The sequence below is a fragment of the Branchiostoma lanceolatum genome, chromosome 2 (genome assembly GCF_035083965.1).
Source record: "Branchiostoma lanceolatum isolate klBraLanc5 chromosome 2, klBraLanc5.hap2, whole genome shotgun sequence".
NCBI classification, from domain to species: Eukaryota; Metazoa; Chordata; class Leptocardii; order Amphioxiformes; family Branchiostomatidae; genus Branchiostoma; species Branchiostoma lanceolatum.
Window position 1 is genome coordinate 15,367,954 of NC_089723.1, and position 20,210 is coordinate 15,388,163.

The following is a 20,210-nucleotide window of genomic DNA, read 5'->3' on the forward strand; positions in this document are numbered from 1 at the left end:
CGGAGCCCCTTTCACGTTAGACTCGAGGATACGGCAGTATATTCTAGTCGTAGCGTGTGACCTTTGTTGTCCAGCGATTCGAATTTAATGAACGATTTCAAGGCTGAACGGTTGCAAAATATTACAATGTAGATTGATATTCAACTATGCTAACTATGTGGTAAAGCAATAAAGTTTCCCTTTAAAGGTTTATGTTTTGTAATGGACATGAATCGTTAAAAACGTCTCGCTGGTAAAACACTGGGATATGTCACAATGTATGACTGTTAAATATAGTATCATACCGCATCAGGGGCATGGTATGGTAACCGTGGTTAGCAAGCGAATTCTTTTGAGCCAGCGGTCACTACGGAGGTTGGTACTCAGGCTAATGGTATGGTAGTTCACTTCCGAAAAGCCGTTCCACATGCATATATTTGGGCATTTCCGCCGGCATCCGTGGTTGTATGCCCTGTCAGATCCCCATGAATGGCCATATAACATATATTACCACAAAATTACACAAAAAGGAACTGATTTTGTTAAGAAAATAGACAAAAAGGTGACCAAAATACTGTGCCGTGTAGTGAGATTCAAACATTAGGTATCTTTAAAAATCCTGGCAGAACAACGATGTCCCAGTAGCTCACTTGGTAGCACGTGACTCGGCCGGCTTGAAAATTTAATAATGTATAGTTACTGAAATCCTGAAAGCTTAGGAGAATTTCGGAATTTCTAGGCTTCAGTGGCAATAACTGACAGGGAACCGGGGGAAACATTTAAAAAACCTTCAACCCGATGCGACCGATCCGAACTGTAGTGGGGGGGGGGGGGGGGGGGGGGGGGGTGGCGTGACGCCAATTTTTCAATAGCCCCTGATTTGCATAATAAGTCATTGATTGTGTAAAGCACCATCTGAGCTCTCTACATACCAAACATCACGACGATCTATCGAACCCTTCTCAAATTATTCATGTCCGAAGGTCAAAACAAAAATAGCCACTCCAGTTCCAAACAAGACGCTAGGGGGCCCAAGTTTACACAACTTATTTCCTGTGGCATGAACTATCTACCACACAAAAATCATGACCATAGCACTTTCAGAAAATATGCCCCAACATTTTGAAGCTCCGCTGCAGTACCTTAGCTACCCGCTAGAAGGCCCATTATCGAACTCCTACAAAATCATCATCATCTGCACACCTACAAAAAATCATGAAGATCCATCAACGTTTCCGTCATTTTTTTTACCTAAATACAAACACAAAAATTAAAAGTCCGCTGCAGTACTGTTGAAAAACGCAAGGTGAACCATTTTCAAACTTAGCCTTCCTTTGCACCACCACTACACACCTACCAAAAATCATAAAAATTCATTGAAGCTTTCTTGAGTTATGCTCTTGACATACATACAGACCCACCCAAAAGATGTCTCAACCGAAAACATAATCTTCTTCGAGTACTAGTACTCGGCGAAGATATTAATGGTTTACACTTCGCTTCATTAGACTGATACCCAGGCTAATGGTCTACATTTCGCTTTAGTTTGTCAACACCACTGACTACCTGTGTCCTTACGGTAAACGGTACGGGTGTCATATTTGAGGTATAGGTACCTCTAGGACAGGTGAATATACCTGGATATAAATCATGCTAATGAGGACCTCATTTGCATATTTCATGCACAAACTTTTATTTTCCTTATGGTAAATGCTATGTCATAGGTACCTTTAGGAAAACTTAATGCACCTGGATATGAAAAAAAGCAAAGACCAAGTCACATTCCTGCCACATATACCTCTTTCATTCACTCGAAGATTTTACACGGTATAAGGTAGTGTCTTTTGGGCCTCTTACTTAAAGCAACAAAGCCCAGATTCCAACAACCCTTTGACACTTAGACCGATTTTAGATCTGAGAAAGCAACAGCAACAAAACACAATCTGGATACTAGGCAATGTTCCCTTTTCATGTTAAGGGAAATGATTAAATCCTTCGCTGGTAAGATAGCAATATCAAAATAACCGTTCTAGACTGGCGCAAATTACAAAGCTGATTGTGGGGAGGTGAACTGGTCTCATGGTCTCATTCGTGTATTACTGCGAAGGGTTACCCTCAAATAGTCCGTGGCCAAAAAATTAACGGTTGCATGAACGTGTGTTCATATCGATGGGAAATTCCCTTTTAGCCAGCCAAACTGCATGATCTCAAGCGTCAAACTGATGAAAGCTTGTTTGTATCTGAAGAAGAAATAAGCAGGCAAAGTTCGGCAGCCGCGCTCGATGTTGGACGTACACCGTCGGGCATCGTGCGTGATGTGGTCATACGATTACAGCTGGAAAGTGCCTTTTTGGGGGTGTAGCTGAGTGCAGTTTGTAACGTTGGGTAACCTAAATTCGTGGGGTACTTAAAGTCGGGATTTTTCGAAAACGGGGTATTTAGGGATATTTGCTAGATGCAACATAAGTGATACCGCTAGAAATGCAAACCTGACAGACTTACGTATTCAGAACACTGTCTGAAAAGCTTCGATAAGCATGGATTATAAGGCGACGAGGTCAAAAACTCTCCGTCCCTTATTGGAACAGTCTGAGGGCTTCGTGGGAGACTTACACAACATGGTTGTCGGCTGGTTTATAAGAAAAATGTCACATCCGCTTCCTGCTAAACACAATTATTTACAAGACAACTTATTACAATCTCTTTTGCTAACCTGCAACTGGATTCTAAGTGTGATTAATCATCAAAACTCCTTTCTGTTGCTACAACCTACGGCACGTGTATTTTCCCGCCGCCATATTGTTAACCAGAATCCTGTTGTCAAGCAGACGACAAAGGTTTGTGAGGAACACTTTTTTGTCTAAATGCTGCGTGTGATAGTGGACTGAGGAAGATATTTTCCTCAAAGTTTGCTCCTAACACAACAAGGAACACATGGACATAGTCGTATTACCATTGCTACGGCATCCAGCTAACTTGCCATGAATAATGTAACGTTACACGTTGCCCGATGATGACGATGGGCCGACTTTGAGTGAAGTTCTACCGACTCAACACACGGCTTGTTCCCGAACTGGCCTGATGTGTGCGGTACGGCCGTTTTTTCGTGTATTTTTTTTACTTGGACACGTCTATATCCATAGCACTCTCCTCAAGCCAAGGATGGAACGAATAGCTGCTGTATAAAATGTGACTAGCGGTAAGATATTCAAGACGAATCTTCTCTCCCGAATTAATGTGCCCCCACTGCACGAAATGGCCTCGTTTCCCGGCGTATACGTACCGGGATTTTTCTGTATTTTTGTCGGATACTGACGGATACTGCCGGATACATGCGGATTCGTGTAAGGTATCCGACTATTTCCGCACCGGTAAATGGAATATTTCCTGAAGAATCCGAAAGTAAGGGATTTTCGACGAATACGGAGCCGTACACTGTACGGAAATGCCACCGATCCTGACGGATACGAACAGGAATTTTTCTGTATTTTTGGCGGATACTGACGGATACATGCGGATTCGTGTAACGTATCCGACTATTTCCGCACCGGTATATGGAATATTTCCTGAAGAATCCGAAAGTAAGGGATTTTCGACGAATACGGAGCCGTACACTGTACGGAAATGCCACAGATCCTGACGGATGCGTACAGGGATTTTTCTGTATTTTGAAGAAAATGGTGAATACTGACGGATACAGGTGGACAAAACAACGAATCCGTAACGGATCCGACTAAGTGCTTCCATTCCTAATTTAACTATACCCAAAACATCATTTTGAATGACAGGAAGTTTGGGAAAGCCTGTATGTAACATATGTATCATTTCATATCTCAACATAATGTATTTCTAAGTTCAAAAACTATCAAATACAATACAATACGGAAGTACTATGTGGCTAAATGATCCATTTCATTTGAGACAGGCTGAGGGACATCCACATACTCAAAGCACCACTGCATATGCAGGTTAATGTCGGTAAATTGGGGTTGTGCAAGCACAATGTTCTGAAAAATTATGAAATGTATTACAATTAACACCATCACAACATTGTGGTAATATTTACTACTGTATAGTGCCATTGGACCAAAATCATCTACATGTTCTAAATATTCCACTAAAGTAATAAAAGCCTTATTTGTGGCCAGCTCTTCGTCTAAAAGCCATCAGATACAATTGTTTCAAATACAGAGGTTGAAAATAGAAAGTAACATTATACTGTCTGAAGAACTCCCATGATGACACGCCACATTTTAAACGTAAGTAGCATATGCCGTGGAACTGCATGTGTATAATCGTCCTCTCCCCATTCTCTGACTACATCTGAGTTCACTTCTTCCATGCACTCTTGGTAAGGGACAGGCAAGGCTGATTTCTTCTGTATCTGCATGTTGGACTCAGCTTGGAGTCCATCTTGTGATGAACCAGTTCCTATATGATAAAACCAAATGATGAATAAATATCAATTCACGTATTTAAGGAACATGTCACATGATTTTGACATGGGCTTCGTTTCATCACAGCAGCTACAAAAAACACGGGACAATGGATATCCATCATGCCTCTCTCAGCTAACATTGAAGTGTACCGATGATGGACTTACCAAAGGAGCCTGAGGTACTCAGCAGCTGAGCATCTGACAGTTGATTGCTTTGTTCCCAGCCAAGGTCCTCACAATATGTGCTGCATTTGTGAAGGAAGTATCTGCCGATGCTGTACTGGATATATATATATATAAATGGAAACAATCACAAATATTAAACATATCACATACTCGCATGTGTAAAAAAATGAATCTGGGCATCGTTGAATTGACTACGTAAAACTTACATCTATAACTTGAATATGATATTGATCAAACATGCACAGCTATAACTGAATGAAATAATCACTGAGGCACACTACTGCCTCCTTATAAGTTCTAGTTCACTATCCACAAACTGTGGGATCTTTGTGGGACAAATACTTATGACATTTTCTTCCCTTCCATATCTTTAATTATCTTTCCCTCCACTGCTTGCTATTTTGTATCTGAAACGTTAACCAGACACACATGTCTGATGACCATTGGCAAGAATGAACAAATTGAAATTTTAAATTTCCTAGATCCTAACGCCGTAAAAGGGCAGGTCGGCTGGAGAATTCTTATGGTCATGCGAATGCGATGATATGTCAAGCCACAATAGGAGGATAACTGACGTCAAAACTAGTTAGAAACGGGAATTTTTCAATTTGTACTTACCAAAGGGCAGTCCCTCAAAATGATGAATCAACTCCCTACCAGTGTTTACAAGGGGGGAGGGGGGCGACGAATATTGCATGCACGAAGAAGACAACGTCGCAATTCCGTGCGTTTGAGTTTACACCGAATTCCCTTCGACTCTCAAGTCACTCAAAAATCACTGGTCGACCATGGTAGACTCTGGCGATGCCATGTTAAGCACAGAAGGTGATGAAACGCCGTTCTTGTCTGTGCTGTTAACCGAAAGAAAACCGTTAACGTTTGTCGCGCCCAGAAGTGTCTTGTGGGTAATTTGGATATCCGACACGAATCCGTGTTCCGTACACGTCAGGATCCGAGACAGCTCATGACTTCTAACATATTGGCAAATCTGAACTTCTAACATATTGGCAAATACATAAAAAAATGAAAGATCCGAGTAGATATTTTATCTGTACCCGAAACGTATCCAGACGTATACGGCATCAGAATTGCTGGATCTGAGGTGTTCCTGGTATTTGTCCGAATTTGCTCGGAAACGTTCCGTATTTGTACCCGAAACATATGAAGGATCCAGACGTATACGGCGCGGGAATTGTCGGATCTGAGGTGCATCGGATCCAATCGGAAACGTTCCGTATCTGCTATGATGCGCAATTCCGGATCTGTTGGATTCGTCAGGATCTGAGATCATGCCGCGTGCCGTGCAGTGTGTATTTGTTGGTCAGGATCCGAAGCAACTACCGACAAACAATCCGAACATCTCTGCCTTATTGACAAATATCTAGAAACGAAGGATCCGCGCAAATATCCTCAGGTATCCGACGCGCATCACGGATCCAGACGTATACGGCGTCGGAATTGCCGGATCTGAGGTGTACCTGGTAATTGTCTGAATTTGCTCGGAAACGTTCCGTATCTGTACCCGAAACGTATGAAGGATCCAGACGTATACGGCGCCGGAATTGTCTGATCTGAGGTACATCGGATCCAATCGGAAACGTTCCGTATCTGCTATGATGCGCAATTCCGGATCTGCTGGATTCGTCAGGAAATGAGATCATGCCGTGCCGTGTGTATTTATTCGTCAGGATCCGAAGCAACTACCGACATACAAACAATCCGAACATTCCAAATATCAAAAAACGAGGGATCCGCGCAAATATCTTCGGGTATCCGAGGCGCATCACGAATCCAGAAGAATACGGCGTCGGAATTGGTCGGATCTGCGGGCACTTCAGTATCCGAGCAGTGAACTGGGATTTTTCCGGATTCGCTCGGAAACGCCATGAGGCCCGATTCCGGATACGTCGGATCCGTCAGGATACGTGGCCATTTCGTGCAGTGCCCCCCTGTCCGACAGCACTGTCATTCTGCGTGCGGCGGACGGTAGTTTTAAGTTAAAATATTATGGTGTCAGCACGACTAGAGACAAAATCTACCATATATATGATTAGTGCAAAGATAGTACATGATACTGACAGAATTATAGAAAAAAAGGATGGTTTATTGTTCTGCTAGATTGATTTCAGTCAACCATTATCGGAAAAATCCCGAATCTATGTTACCCAACGTTAATTGCCACTGGATCATTCAGAAAAACATGTCCCGAAATACATACAGTGTATGTATTCCGGGACATGTTTGTCGTTTGTCGCATATTATTATCTATTATGCTCTCTGTGTGTAAATGACATCTGCCATGAGTGCTACTCGGACGTCCACACACACACACACACACACACACACACACACACACACACACACACGCACGCACGCACGCACGCACGCACACACACACACACGCACGCAAACACACACACACACGCACACACACACAGACACGCACACACACACAGACACACACACACAAACAAGCACGCACACGCACACACACATATACAAACACACACATCTACACATACACACATTTACACACACACACACACACACAAGCACACACAAACAAGCACGCACACACACACGCACATATAGAAACACACACATTTACACATACACACATTTACACACACACACATTTACACACACGCACACACACAAGCACACACACACACACATATATACAAACACACACAAAGACACACACAAACACTCACTCATAAACACACACTTTAACATCATCAATACTTTTGTAGGAAAGAATAGATGCTCACACGCTGAATGTCTGGTCAAGAATGATTGCAGGGACACTGGGTCCCTGCTCTTTCATTACGGCATAATTCATAACGCATTTCCTACTCACTATGTAGTCTATACTGCGAACCAGTTCCTATCTCGCACACCGTGGGTTCGGCAGCTCGAAAGCGGCAACACACCACTGTTCACCAGTGTAGGAAATGATAATTGCTCACACGCTGAATGTCTGGTCAAGAATGTTTGCAGGGACACTGGGTCACTGCTCTTTTATTCGGACACTGGGTCCCTGCTCTTTTATTCGGATTTCCGGGATAATTCATAACACATGTCCTACTCACTATGTGGTCTACTGAGAACCAGTTCCTATATATATCTCCCACACTTTTACAACATCAAGACAGCGCTACATCATCAATACTTTGATAATATGTTGAAACAATACCTGACTTGTTGGTCAACACCGAAATAATAAAAATATATTGTATTGAAGCCTCAACTCACAAACAAGGCGTTGGGTAAAGTTGGGGTATGGCTCAGTCAAGAACTTCCATAATTATTCTTAGGCAAATATAGATTAGCCGTAACTAAAATATTACGTACACATGGCAAATTTTACAAGATGTTTCATTGATTAATTATTCAGAGTCAGAACAGTTAATGACGTCAGATGCGGACCAAGCTTTATACTTTGCATCTGTCAAATGTTTGTTTTTCTATTTTGATGATTTACCAATCTTTTTTTTTCATTTTGCAGGTTTTCCTCTGTTTAGTATCAAAATACGAGACGAGACGTTCGAATACCAACACACTTTCGAGGGCCGCGTTCCCTTCACTATTTCGTAGACAACTAGCGTGGGCATGAGGACAGTGATGAAAAGTGGTCGTATTTTGGCTCTGTTAATCTCCTTTGCTTTCCTAGCTGCTTACATTGTGCTGTGGAAGATTTCATCTTCCGACAAAGTTGGCGTTCTAAAAAGCGACCCGAAGAAGAAGTACAGTTGGTACATACCGGCAGCAGACTACAATCTAGATTTCACCATAAATCCGACAGGCAAGTGTGCGGATCCTGACCTATTCTTAGTTGCCATGGTAACGTCAAGACATGCGCACTTCGAAGCAAGAGCGGCCATTAGAGAAACATGGGGCAGCGCGACAAGCATCGTCGGACACAAACTTTCAACGTTGTTCGTCATTGGACGAACGGACGATCCAACTTTACAAAGAACGCTTATCGAAGAGAGTCGAAAGTATGGAGACCTTGTACAAATGGATTCGTATGAATCATATGAGAATCTAACGCTGAAAACGATTTCTGCCTTGAAATGGACATCAATGAACTGCAGACAGGCAAGATTCGTTATGAAAACAGACGACGATATGTTTGTGAACTACCCAAGACTAGTACGCACTCTAGCGGATTACAGGCAGAGTGCAGGTCAACTGAACCTCATGTTGGGATGCGTTGTATCATGGGCATTTCCTGAGCGAACCCCAGGGAAGAAATGGTACATGGATGCGGAGATTTTCCCGCGCTGGCTTTATCCGCCATATTGTATCGGTGCTGGTTACGCCATGTCTTCTGACGTAGCACACAAGTTGTACATGACGTCACTCGAAGTGCCTATTGTTCAGATAGAAGATGTTTATCTGGGAATTTGTGCGGAAAAAGCTGGAATCAAGCCTCAAAACCACCCCGAGTTTTCATGTTGGAAGGACACTGCGTACAGGTACTGTAAGTTTAAAGATTTGTTGACGGCACATGGAATGAAACCACGTGACCTAACGAAGGCTTGGGCCGACATGAAGGTCCAGGGTGACCGAAACTGCTCACGAAAGGAGACGCTATTTGAGAAAGTTTCCAGTCTTTTCTAATACACCCCCTATTGGTCCCTAGAAAGTACGAAATGGAACGAAATGGAACGAACTTAAACAACAGACAGTCAAACCTGGCCATAGTGGTTATTTTTGCCGGTCCCTTGAATTTTCCCCATTCACATAAGCATTAAGAATCTGTTTTGTTCCATTTCGTTCCATTTCGTTCTATTTCGTTCCATTCGTTCTATTTCGTCCAATTAGTTCCATTCCGCACTTTCTTGGAACCCCATCCTAGAGGGGCTGAACTTGTTTTTATTTGTCTCTGACACCACTGGCATTGAATGAGACTGAGCTCCAACGTAACGGCGGCGTATACATCATATTACACTCGTTTTCATTAAATGTACACATTTTGTAACTTCCGTTACCGTTTGAAGTAAGACGTGTTCCTGACATTAGGATTTGCCACATAAGGTGCCAAATTGTCGTTTTTAAAAGCAATAAAAGTTTTAGGTCGTCATAAAAACAATAGTTTGGCACCTTATATGTGGCAAATCCTAATGTCAGAAACGTCTTACTTCAAACGGTAACGGAAGTTACAAAATGTGTACATTTGAATGAGAACGTGCGTCAAGTTCTGCTCTTGGAACGTTCAGTGTGGCCTTCGCAGGAAATGTCACGATGACGAGTTTGTGTCTAGCTTAGAAGAATATGATTTTGTTTGCCTTCATTCAAAAGACCTGGCTTAAGCCAGGCGAAAAATGAAGAATAGAATCCTTCAACTCCTTGGCGTGCATGTCTCTTTTAACCTTACATGGGACATATATGTTCACTATATGTTAGCGAAGTCCCGACCATGGGTCTACTACTTCTACGCTGCCAAGAAGGCCGGGCTTCATACTGAAGTGTTAACCCAGATTTATATGACATTCATGTCATACGACCCCTCTTGGAGTACGCCAGCCCTGTGCGGGACGGGCTCCCGAAACACTAAGTGTCAAACATGCTGGAGGGTGTGCAGAGGCGCTGCCTGAGAATCATAGGGGTTCCGTCTGACTCTCTGTCGTCACTGTCTAGCAGACGGGACACAGCAACTCTGAAAACACTACCGTAACAACATAGTGCTGCGTACCTAAACGTAACATCAGCTACAGGTACAGGTACCGGTACAGAGGTTTAGGTACAGGTCCGGACCTGAACCTCTACCTGAAGAATTTGAAAAATTAAATGTGTTTTTCTGAACTTCTTCAATAATGACAGAAACATAAAAATAAACTGTTTTTAACTTGTCAGTATCTTTATTAAAAAACGTAAGGTTTCCTACCGGCAAACTCCTTTGGCCTTGCTATCAAAACTCCCGGCCAGCCTGAATGATCTGTTGCATATTAGATATGCTGTTCCAAAGTGTCATTTTGGTCACGTTTGGTGTTGCATGCGGCAATGGGGTCACAAAATGACCACATACTTGGTGTAAATTTATTTCGGTACAGTACCGGTACTTCATGATCCGGTATTTTGGACCTGTCCTTAATCCATTTTTACGGTACAGTACCGGTACACAGTACCGGTACGCAGTACTACTACAACACATTCTGCAGGACAGTAGTTTTCCTCTGAATGAGTTCTTTGCCCCACCTCAGAACAATTCCAACAGTCTTCGTCGAGAGGGTCGCTACCGAGCAACAAGGAGTAAAACCAAGAGACATAAACTCTCTCCTTTATTCCTCGATCTTTAAAGCTACTCCATCACACTGACCACAAGTTTTACTGTACTGTTCAGCAGCGTTACGGATGAACATTGAGCCACTTTTGTAACCCCACTACTAGAACTGTCAAGGTGTTGAAATTGTTTATGTATTAGTGAAGCGTAACTTGGTGCCTTATTTTCAATCTGTTCATGGAAGTTATTTCAAATTCGTAATGTTATAGTTAAAGTTTGAAATACTGACTTTTACCAATCATGAGCACTTTGTAAATGACGACGTACTTCATGTGCATATTTCTGAGTCACAAGTCATGATGAATAAAACTCAATCTGAATAACTATTTTAGAAGTGATAGAGATGTTAAAAAGACCGCCAAAGGGAATTCAGGCGGGGTAGTAATAATGTTTAGAAACAAATTCATGAAAGGCCTTACAAAACTTGCAGCAAGACATCCGGATTTTCGCTGGTGTAAGCTAGACAGGGCATTCTTTGGCCTAGAGCAGAATCTGTTTGTCGGGTTAGGTATTTCTCACCCGAAAATTCATCGTCCCCAGAAACTAAAAATAATTTCTTCTTTGATATCCTACAAGAAGACATAATAATAATATATATGTTATTTCTCCAATCAAGGAAATATCTTGCTGTTTAGTGATTTAAATGCCAGAACAACGTCCTTGCAGGAGACACTTGTTTGCGACGATTGTCTCAATCTAGCCTGGATACCAGACCCCCAATATCTAAAATATACATCGAGTGGGGGTCTGGTCTGGTCTCTGCAGAAAATTTCTCGCCAGCTCAAATACTGAGCTAGGATCCCACCAATAGAGCAGCAGCGGGATCAGCAGGGAGCCATTCACACCCCCCGTACTGTGCAATTGATGTTACTTAATTGTGATGAAATGAAATAATTTAACATTCAAACAAGGTACTTATCAGAATTATATCGTTTATATCATGTGTAGCGCTTTACAAAAGAGAGAATGTATTTTAACAGACCGAAACGTTTAACATATATTATATCATTACGCCATTTACGTTCATATATTCTTGTGATTATAGTTTTCAGAATAGAATAGAATAGACTAGTTTAGTACCCATTGTATTAATTGCACTGTCATTCTTGCCATACATTGTGCCATGTACAATTGTCGAGCAATAAAGTTCATCATGTGTTCCAAAAAACATACGAAAAAACATCCGTGTTTTCCTCTTTTGAACAGTTTATTGAAATGTCTTATATATATATATATTCTTTAAGAACATACCGGCTTATAGAATTAGATGTATATTTTGGGTTATTATGCCCTTACAATATGACCTGGATTTTTACGTATGGTAGACTTGGAATGTCACCTGTACGCTCAGCACAAAAAAACAAATTACAAACTTGAATTTTCGATATCTCCGTTATCCATTTATCCCTTTTCTAATATTATGTATAAATGGAAATATGATTTATTACTCTTTACAGTGATATCATATTTGCTACGATCCTTCTTTCAAAGATCAAACCCCATAGCTGACTATGCAAGTTCGTCACAAAACAACAAAATATAGATCAACTTCAAATAAATAATGTTCCCTAACTTTTTGTGCTTATTTGACGCCTAGGATATTTGATGGCTATTTCCAGCCAAAATGCAAATGCCAAAGAAAGTGTGATTTAGGCATATTTTAAAATTGCTCTTTATTAACTTTTGGCTTGTTCCGCAGAGTTTCCTTTACTTCTTTCAGTTTGGGGGGGGGGGTATATTTCAGGGGGATGCTGTACTTGATAACAATTAAAACCGAATAACCTGCAACTTGGGTTAGGATGCCCGAGAATATCTCTTTGGGCCTTTTAAATGTTTTCCTTGAAACACCCCTTGATTATTTGTGATTTCCATATACATTGTATTTTCAATCCGAATGTACATTATTGGACTGATTATGAAAACAAACAACATTGAATTGACTGGAAATGTAGACTATCAATATATAATTGCTCATTGTAAACTTTCTTCGCTTAGAATGGATTTATTCGACAATTTTGGGGGTCTATTGTGTTTTTTACTTGCCCTTGAATTATTTGGAAACTTATAGACCTTCTCACAGGATAATGGGTATTCTGGATTATTCCATGTTGCATCAGGACAATTTTGGGAGGGTCCATTCCTAAAAAGGGGGTCAAATTTCTAAAAATCAGTTTTGTACTGATGTTTCAGAATAGTACATTTTTTTGACGGAAATAATTTGAAAAATATACTATCATCATGACTTTCGAACTTCTATCTATAACAGCATGGTGTTCATAATGTTTTATCAACTCTCAGAATCACAGAAAAGTGATGACTTGTCATTTTTGGTTTGGCTGTCAAAATCACCATCCAATCAAAGAATGTGCAATATTTACTATTCATCATGACTTCTCGAACATTTCATGTTTGCATGTTGACCATTGTGTGGGTTGGGGGGTGAGGTATTCTACATTTGCTTTCTACATTGGCCTCAAATGTAAGATTTCTAGCTGACTTCTTATGTGCCTACTTGGTTAAGGAGAATCATTTAAAAATGGAAGCAGATAAAAGGGACAAAGTCTGGGATGGGAACTACCATACCTTTATTATGAATGCCATACATATGATACAGATGAACATTGTAAAGGTATTGGTGTCCATGCCATTGATTTTAGATGATATATATATATATCAGCTGATTATTACCATGACCAGGCACATGCAATACTGACGCATTCTGTAATAATCAAAGTAACAGGTATACGAAAGTGCATTATCGAAAGCCATTTGGACATGAAGTTATAATATGTTTATATTATCATCGGTCATTTTCCATCGTGAAGTAACTACATACACTTATTAAACTAATTCACTAAACATCTTAATGTCCAGGCACTGGCATTTGACGCATACTGTAATGATTAAGGAAACAGAGTGCGAAAGTGCCTTTGGAAAGCCATTTGGACATGGAACGATAAATTTACCTTAATAATCGCTAATTGATTATTATTTATTATAGAAATAATACAGAGAATTAAAAGGAAAAATCCAGGCACTGGCATCTCACGCATACTGTATGATTAAGGCAACAGAGTACGAAAGTGCCTTTTGTAAGCCATTTGGACATGAAACGATAAATTTACCTTAATAATCGCTAATCAATTAGTATCTAATCTTGAAATAAAACAGAGAATTAAAAGGAAAAGTCCAGGCACTGGCATCTCACGCGTACTGTATTATTAAGGAAACAGAGTGCGAAAGTGCCTTTGGTAAGCCATTTGGACATGAAACGATAAATTTACCTTAGTAAACGCTAATCAATTAGTATCTAATCTTGAAATAAAACAGAGAATTAAAAGGAAAAATCCAGGCACTGGCATCTCACGCATACTGTATTATTAAGGAAACAGAGTGCGAAAGTGCCTTTGGTAAGCCATTTGGACATGAAACGATAAATTTACCTTAATAATCGCTAATCAATTAGTATCTATTCTTGAAATAATACAGAGAATTAAAAGGAAAAATCCAGGCACTGGCATCTAACGCATACTGTATTATTAAGGAAACAGAGTGCGAAAGTGCCTTTTGGAAAGCCATTTGGACATGAAACGATAAATTTACCTTAATAATCGCTAATTAAATATAATTAATTCTTGAAATAATACAGAGAATTTAAAGGAAAAGTCCAGGCACTGGCATCTCACGCATACTGTATTATTAAGGAAACAGAGTGCGAAAGTGCCTTTTGGGAAGCCATTTGGACTTGAAACAATGAAATTGTGACCTTACTAATACTTAAGTAACTATCACTGAATAATTAAACTAAGACAGCAAATAGAAATGTCCAGGCACTGGTATCTAACGCACACAGTATTAAACAAAGGAACAGTAAAGGAAAGTGCCTTTTTCAAAGTCATTTGGACTTGAAAAGGGATCTAGATTTAACTTAACAACGATCATTTTGAATCGCCAAGTAATACACTACCAAAAATCATTTTTTTTATTCTTTCTTATTTTTGTTGTTTTCTTATGTTGAGAAATATTTTCTTATACAAAGGAAAAACAAGAAAATTCAAGAATCCTTCTGGGAAGTCTGGTCTATGTCAATTCTTACATGAAGAATTTTTTTCTAAAGTTAACTTATATCAAGAATGTTCAAGAAAGTATTTCTAGCATGCTGTTTTCCAATAAGAATTTTCTAGAAAAATAAGAAAAAATTGCTTTCTCTGGCTCGATATAAGATTTGTTTTTTGTTTCCTCAAATCTTTATTCTTAGAGATTCTTACCATAAGTTATTTTTTCTAGAAAATTTGATTCTGTAATTATTTTCTTGAACTTTCTCGGTTTAAGTTAACTTAAGAAAAAAATTCTTAGATGCAATTCTTGTTTTTACTTAAAACAGGGATTCTTGTTTGTGCTTGATACAGGGATTCTTGTATACAGAATAACATTCTGGCTGACACTTACAGACAGAAACATTTTCTCTGTATAAGGAAAAACAAGAAAGATAAGAAAAATGATTTTTGGTAGTGTACAGGTTAACTTTTGAACTAACACAGCAAATTTCTTAGCCACAAAATAGCATGATTTACCAATGTCCTTTTTGAGTGATGTCATAAGAAGAAACGAAATAATGCTCACAATTTTTGATTAAGTTTAGCATCGTAACATTAACATTCTGATTTGATACCATATGTTGTTGATACACAATGACTTGTGTTCCATTTTGATACATTGTCATGTTATGTGATGTTATGTTATCAAGTTATGATATGATATGCCATATGATGGGAATGGTGAACTAATGATGCTAAGTATGGGCTAATTAATCTTTGTTTGAGCAAAGCCAACCCTGTTCTGCTCCATGTCAAACTCGGTGTAGTACGGACCAATGAACACATCTCCCAGGATCCATAGTGGGCCCGCCTGCGAAGGAATGTCCATTCCCATGAAACCACTCAGACATTGCTCTTGGCCCATCTGGGAGACCTGAAATGATAAATAACGGAAAGTTACCACAAATATCAAATTGCCTTACCGGTCTTTTTTCAGACGTTTGGACCTGACATTATTGAAGATTAAGGATATCAAAAGATAAATATTGGTTGAAGATACAAACATTTAAAAGGACTCACATCCTCTCAACTCTCAGCTCCCAAAGCGAAACCAAAGAGAAGTAATGATTTGTCATTTTTTGTTTTGGCTGTGAAAATCACTAACCAAACAAAAGGACAGGCGGTATGGTTTCATTTAAGAGTAACATCATTTCCAAAACACAGCAACACACCTTTTCACATATTTGTGTAAATTGATAATACATATTACTATGGACGAAATGCCTGTAATGTCCAAATGTTTGCATCCAAATCGGATATCCTGCAAATGTACACTCACCCATAAAAAGCTCAGAAACTTTAATCTGATCATTTCCCCGTTGTCACTTTCCCAATTGTTTCCTAGCAATATTATGTATTATTGGAAAGCGTAAACCTTTGCAATGACACATTTGTTACGATCATACTGTCAAATATAGAACACCAGAACCGACCGTACAATTGAGTCTGAGGACAAAAGTGCCGAAAGTTTTCTCACTAAGTTAGTGGCATCATTTGGTGCAATCGGTAGGGTGTTTTGCCCACAACCGAGAGGTCCCGGGTTCGAAACCACCGATATCCCCCGATGCTGTGCCCTTTAGAAAGGCACTTAACACGATTTTCCTCACTTCACTCAGGTGTAAATGGGTACCTAGCTTCGGTAAGGGATGTCCCTCGGAAAGGACGTTAAATGGAGGTCCCGTGTTTGAGGAGAGACACCCCTCGAGCACGTTAAAGAACCCAACGCACTTATTGAAAAGAGTAGGGGTCCTTTCCGATGTGAGTGGTTCAAATTTACAGTCCTATGGCTGCACATGGGTTCGCCCTAATAGTAATAGCCTCCCGCTAGTTGGGCAACCCTGGCATGCTGAATAGATAAATAAACTTAAGACAGTGTCTGACGTTGGCAGACGCATTTTGGGACGACCCTGACACCAACGAAAATCAGTCATCGTGCTGGTCGTACAAAAGCGTGATCATAACAAAAGTCATCTTAAATAAAAGCATACGCAAGCTTTCCAAGGATATAGCACATAATGCTTTGAAAATAACAGGCATATAATTTATGATCATGGGAAATAACAGGCATATATGATCATGGGAAAATCAAGCATGGCTTTCGTGACCTAATCACATAAGGTCTATTCTCATGAATGCAGGACCATAACAAATATATTTCTCTGACATTCGACTCAACCGTCACCGAACTAAAACAGAGCATTGTAAAGTACTATGTGTCACTCAGTATAAATTATGTTTTATATCCTACACATTCACAACTTCAATTTTGTTTCATTTTGCATTGAACACAAAGCTTAGTGTTAATCATGATTTACTTACCTTCAGCACGTATTGGTCCGGAGTTAGTGGGAAGTCCTTGCCACCCAACTTGAAGGAGATGACAGGAAGACCTGGGATTTTGTCACAGTTGATTTCGTACTGCAAGTAAGAGAAATCATCACTTGTCACAGGGGTTGCCGGTTAGATGACAGTGAGCGCCTAACTGTATATTTTACCAATATTCTTTGTGTGTATGTGTGTGTGTCACTGTGTGTGTTTGTGTGTGGGTGTGTTTGTTTTAGTGTGATTGTGAGTGAGTGCATGCGCGTGTATGCGTGTGTGTATGTATGTGTATGTGTGTGTGTGTAAATGTGTGTGTGTGTGTGTGTGTGTGTGTGCGCGTGCGTGTGTGTGTGTGCGAGCGTGTGCGTGTATGTGTATGAGAGAGTGTTTCCGGGAATGCTGGATTATTCATGTTTGTATACCAAGTAACTCTTGGCGTTCCACATGATTTTATGTTTGCGTATGGGTCTGTGAGTTTGTTCATGTGTGCATGTTTTCCTCACAAGAAGAAAATCAGAGCATCCGACAAATAGTCTTTTTCTACCATCATGATGGTATTTAACATAATCGAAACTTCTAAAAATGTAGATGAAAAATTAAAAGAAAATTTAACATGCAACTTACATGTACGCTTTAGCCTGCTTAGGCATTAAGCATGTTGCCGTATTTAGACAAGAATGCCATGATTCCTATCTAAGCCCCCGGTAGAAATAGGATGGCACCCAGGCTAAGTGTAGGAGCCCCCAGTAGAAATAGGATGGCACCCAGACTAAGTGTAGGAGCCCCCGGTAAAAATAGGATGGCACCCAGGCTAAGTGTAGAAGCCCCCAGTAGAAATAGGATGGCACCCAGGCTAAGTGTAGGAGCCCCCAGTAGAAATAGGATGGCACCCAGGCTAAGTGTAGGAGCCCCCAGTAGAAATAGGATGGCACCCAGGCTAAGTGTAGAAGCCCCCAGTAGAAATAGGATGGCACCGTGCTAAGTGTGGGAGCCACCGGTAGAAATAGGATGGTACCCAGGCTAAGTGTAGAAGCCCCCAGTAGAAATAGGATGGCACCCAGACTAAGTGTAGGAGCCCCCGGTAAAAATAGGATGGCACCCAGGCTAAGTGTAGAAGCCCCCAGTAGAAATAGGATGGCACCCAGGCTAAGTGTAGGAGCCCCCGGTAAAAATAGGATGGCACCCAGGCTAAGTGTAGAAGCCCCCAGTAGAAATAGGATGGCACCCAGGCTAAGTGTAGGAGCCCCCAGTAGAAATAGGATGGCACCCAGGCTAAGTGTAGGAGCCCCCAGTAGAAATAGGATGGCACCCAGGCTAAGTGTAGAAGCCCCCAGTAGAAATAGGATGGCACCATGCTAAGTGTGGGAGCCACCGGTAGAAATAGGATGGCACCCAGGCTAAGTGTAGGAGCCCCCAGTAGAAATAGGATGGCACCCAGACTAAGTGTAGGAGCCCCCGGTAAAAATAGGATGGCACCCAGGCTAAGTGTAGAAGCCCCCAGTAGAAATAGGATGGCACCCAGGCTAAGTGTAGGAGCCCCCGGTAAAAATAGGATGGCACCCAGGCTAAGTGTAGAAGCCCCCAGTAGAAATAGGATGGCACCCAGGCTAAGTGTAGGAGCCCCCAGTAGAAATAGGATGGCACCCAGGCTAAGTGTAGGAGCCCCCAGTAGAAATAGGATGGCACCCAGGCTAAGTGTAGAAGCCCCCAGTAGAAATAGGATGGCACCATGCTAAGTGTGGGAGCCACCGGTAGAAATAGGATGGCACCCAGGCTAAGTGTAGGAGCCCCCAGTAGAAATAGGATGGCACCCAGACTAAGTGTAGGAGCCCCCGGTAAAAATAGGATGGCACCCAGGCTAAGTGTAGAAGCCCCCAGTAGAAATAGGATGGCACCCAGGCTAAGTGTAGGAGCCCCCAGTAGAAATAGGATGGCACCCAGGCTAAGTGTAGGAGCCCCCAGTAGAAATAGGATGGCACCCAGGCTAAGTGTAGGAGCCCCCAGTAGAAATAGGATGGCACCCAGGCTAAGTGTAGAAGCCCCCAGTAGAAATAGGATGGCACCATGCTAAGTGTAGGAGCCCCCAGTAGAAATAGGATGGCACCCAGGCTATTATTGTAGAAGCCCTCGGTAGAAATAGGATGGCACCCAGGCTAAGTGAAGGAGCCCTCGAAAGAAGTAGGATGGCACCCAGGCTAAGTGTAGGAGCCCCCGGTAGAAATAGGATGGCACCCAGACTAAGTGTAGGAGCCCCCGGTAAAAATAGGATGGCACCCAGGCTAATAGCTAAGTGTAGGGCCCCCGGTAGAAATAGGATGGCACCCAGGCTAAGTGTAGGTCAGCCCCCGGTAAAAATAGGTTGGCACCCAGGCTAATAGCTAAGTGTAGGGGCCCCCGGTAGAAATAGGATGGCACCCAGGCTAATAGCTAAGTGTAGGGGCCCCCGGTAAAAATAGGATGGCACCCAGGCTAATAGCTAAGTGTAGGGCCCCCGGTAGAAATAGGATGGCACCCAGGCTAATAGCTAAGTGTAGGGGCCCCCGGTAAAAATAGGATGGCACCCAGGCTAATAGCTAAGTGTAGGAGCCCCCGGTAGAAATAGGATGGCACCCAGGCTAAGTGTAGGAGCCCCCGGTAGAAATAGGATGGCACCCAGGCTAAGTGTAGGAACCCTCGGTAGAAATAGGATGGCACCCAGGCTAAGTGTAGGAACCCTCGGTAGAAGTAGGATGGCACCCAGGCTAAGTGTAGGAGCCCCCGGTAGAAATAGGATGGCACCCAGGCTAAGTGTAGGAGCCCCCGGTAGAAATAGGATGGCACCCAGGCTAAGTGTAGGAGCCCCCGGTAGAAATTGGCACCCAGGCTAATTGTAGGAGCCCCCGGTAGAAATAGGATGGCA

At 41.6% G+C, this 20,210-nt stretch overlaps 2 protein-coding genes and 1 long non-coding RNA gene across 4 annotated transcripts in view; 1 reads left to right on the top strand and 2 right to left on the bottom strand.

Annotated features, from left to right (window-relative positions):
- Nucleotides 1-3,623: 3,623 nt before the first annotated feature.
- On the bottom strand, nucleotides 3,624-6,545 carry LOC136427569 (uncharacterized). Of its 2 annotated transcripts, XR_010754473.1 has the most exons (3): nucleotides 5,222-6,545; nucleotides 4,583-4,697; nucleotides 3,624-4,410 (listed from the first exon to the last, which is right to left on the bottom strand). It is a non-coding gene; the product is annotated as an uncharacterized lncRNA (long non-coding RNA). The 2 variants fall into 2 exon arrangements; XR_010754472.1 differs by having other exon boundaries at nucleotides 4,583-6,545.
- A 1,135-nt stretch (nucleotides 6,546-7,680) lies between these two features.
- LOC136427570 (beta-1,3-galactosyltransferase 1-like) lies at nucleotides 7,681-11,243 on the top strand. The gene has a single exon (XM_066416532.1). The coding sequence runs from the start codon at nucleotides 8,216-8,218 to the stop codon at nucleotides 9,227-9,229; it is 1,014 nt and encodes a 337-aa protein (XP_066272629.1). The 5' UTR covers nucleotides 7,681-8,215; the 3' UTR covers nucleotides 9,230-11,243.
- Nucleotides 11,244-15,695: 4,452 nt separating this feature from the next.
- Nucleotides 15,696-20,210, bottom strand: part of LOC136427571 (lysosomal aspartic protease-like) — a 30,207-nt gene continuing 25,692 nt past the window's right edge. The window contains exons 12-13 of the mRNA XM_066416533.1: nucleotides 17,309-17,407; nucleotides 15,696-15,863 (exon numbers count right to left, since the gene is read on the bottom strand). Coding sequence (XP_066272630.1) covers nucleotides 15,696-15,863; nucleotides 17,309-17,407 — 267 coding nt within the window. The remainder of the gene's footprint in view (nucleotides 15,864-17,308; nucleotides 17,408-20,210) is intronic.

Excerpts from the sequence above, each read along its gene's own strand:
- LOC136427570 (XM_066416532.1), top strand. The coding sequence starts at position 8,216 with ATGAGGACAGTGATGAAAAGTGGTCGTATTTTGGCTCTGTTAATCTCC.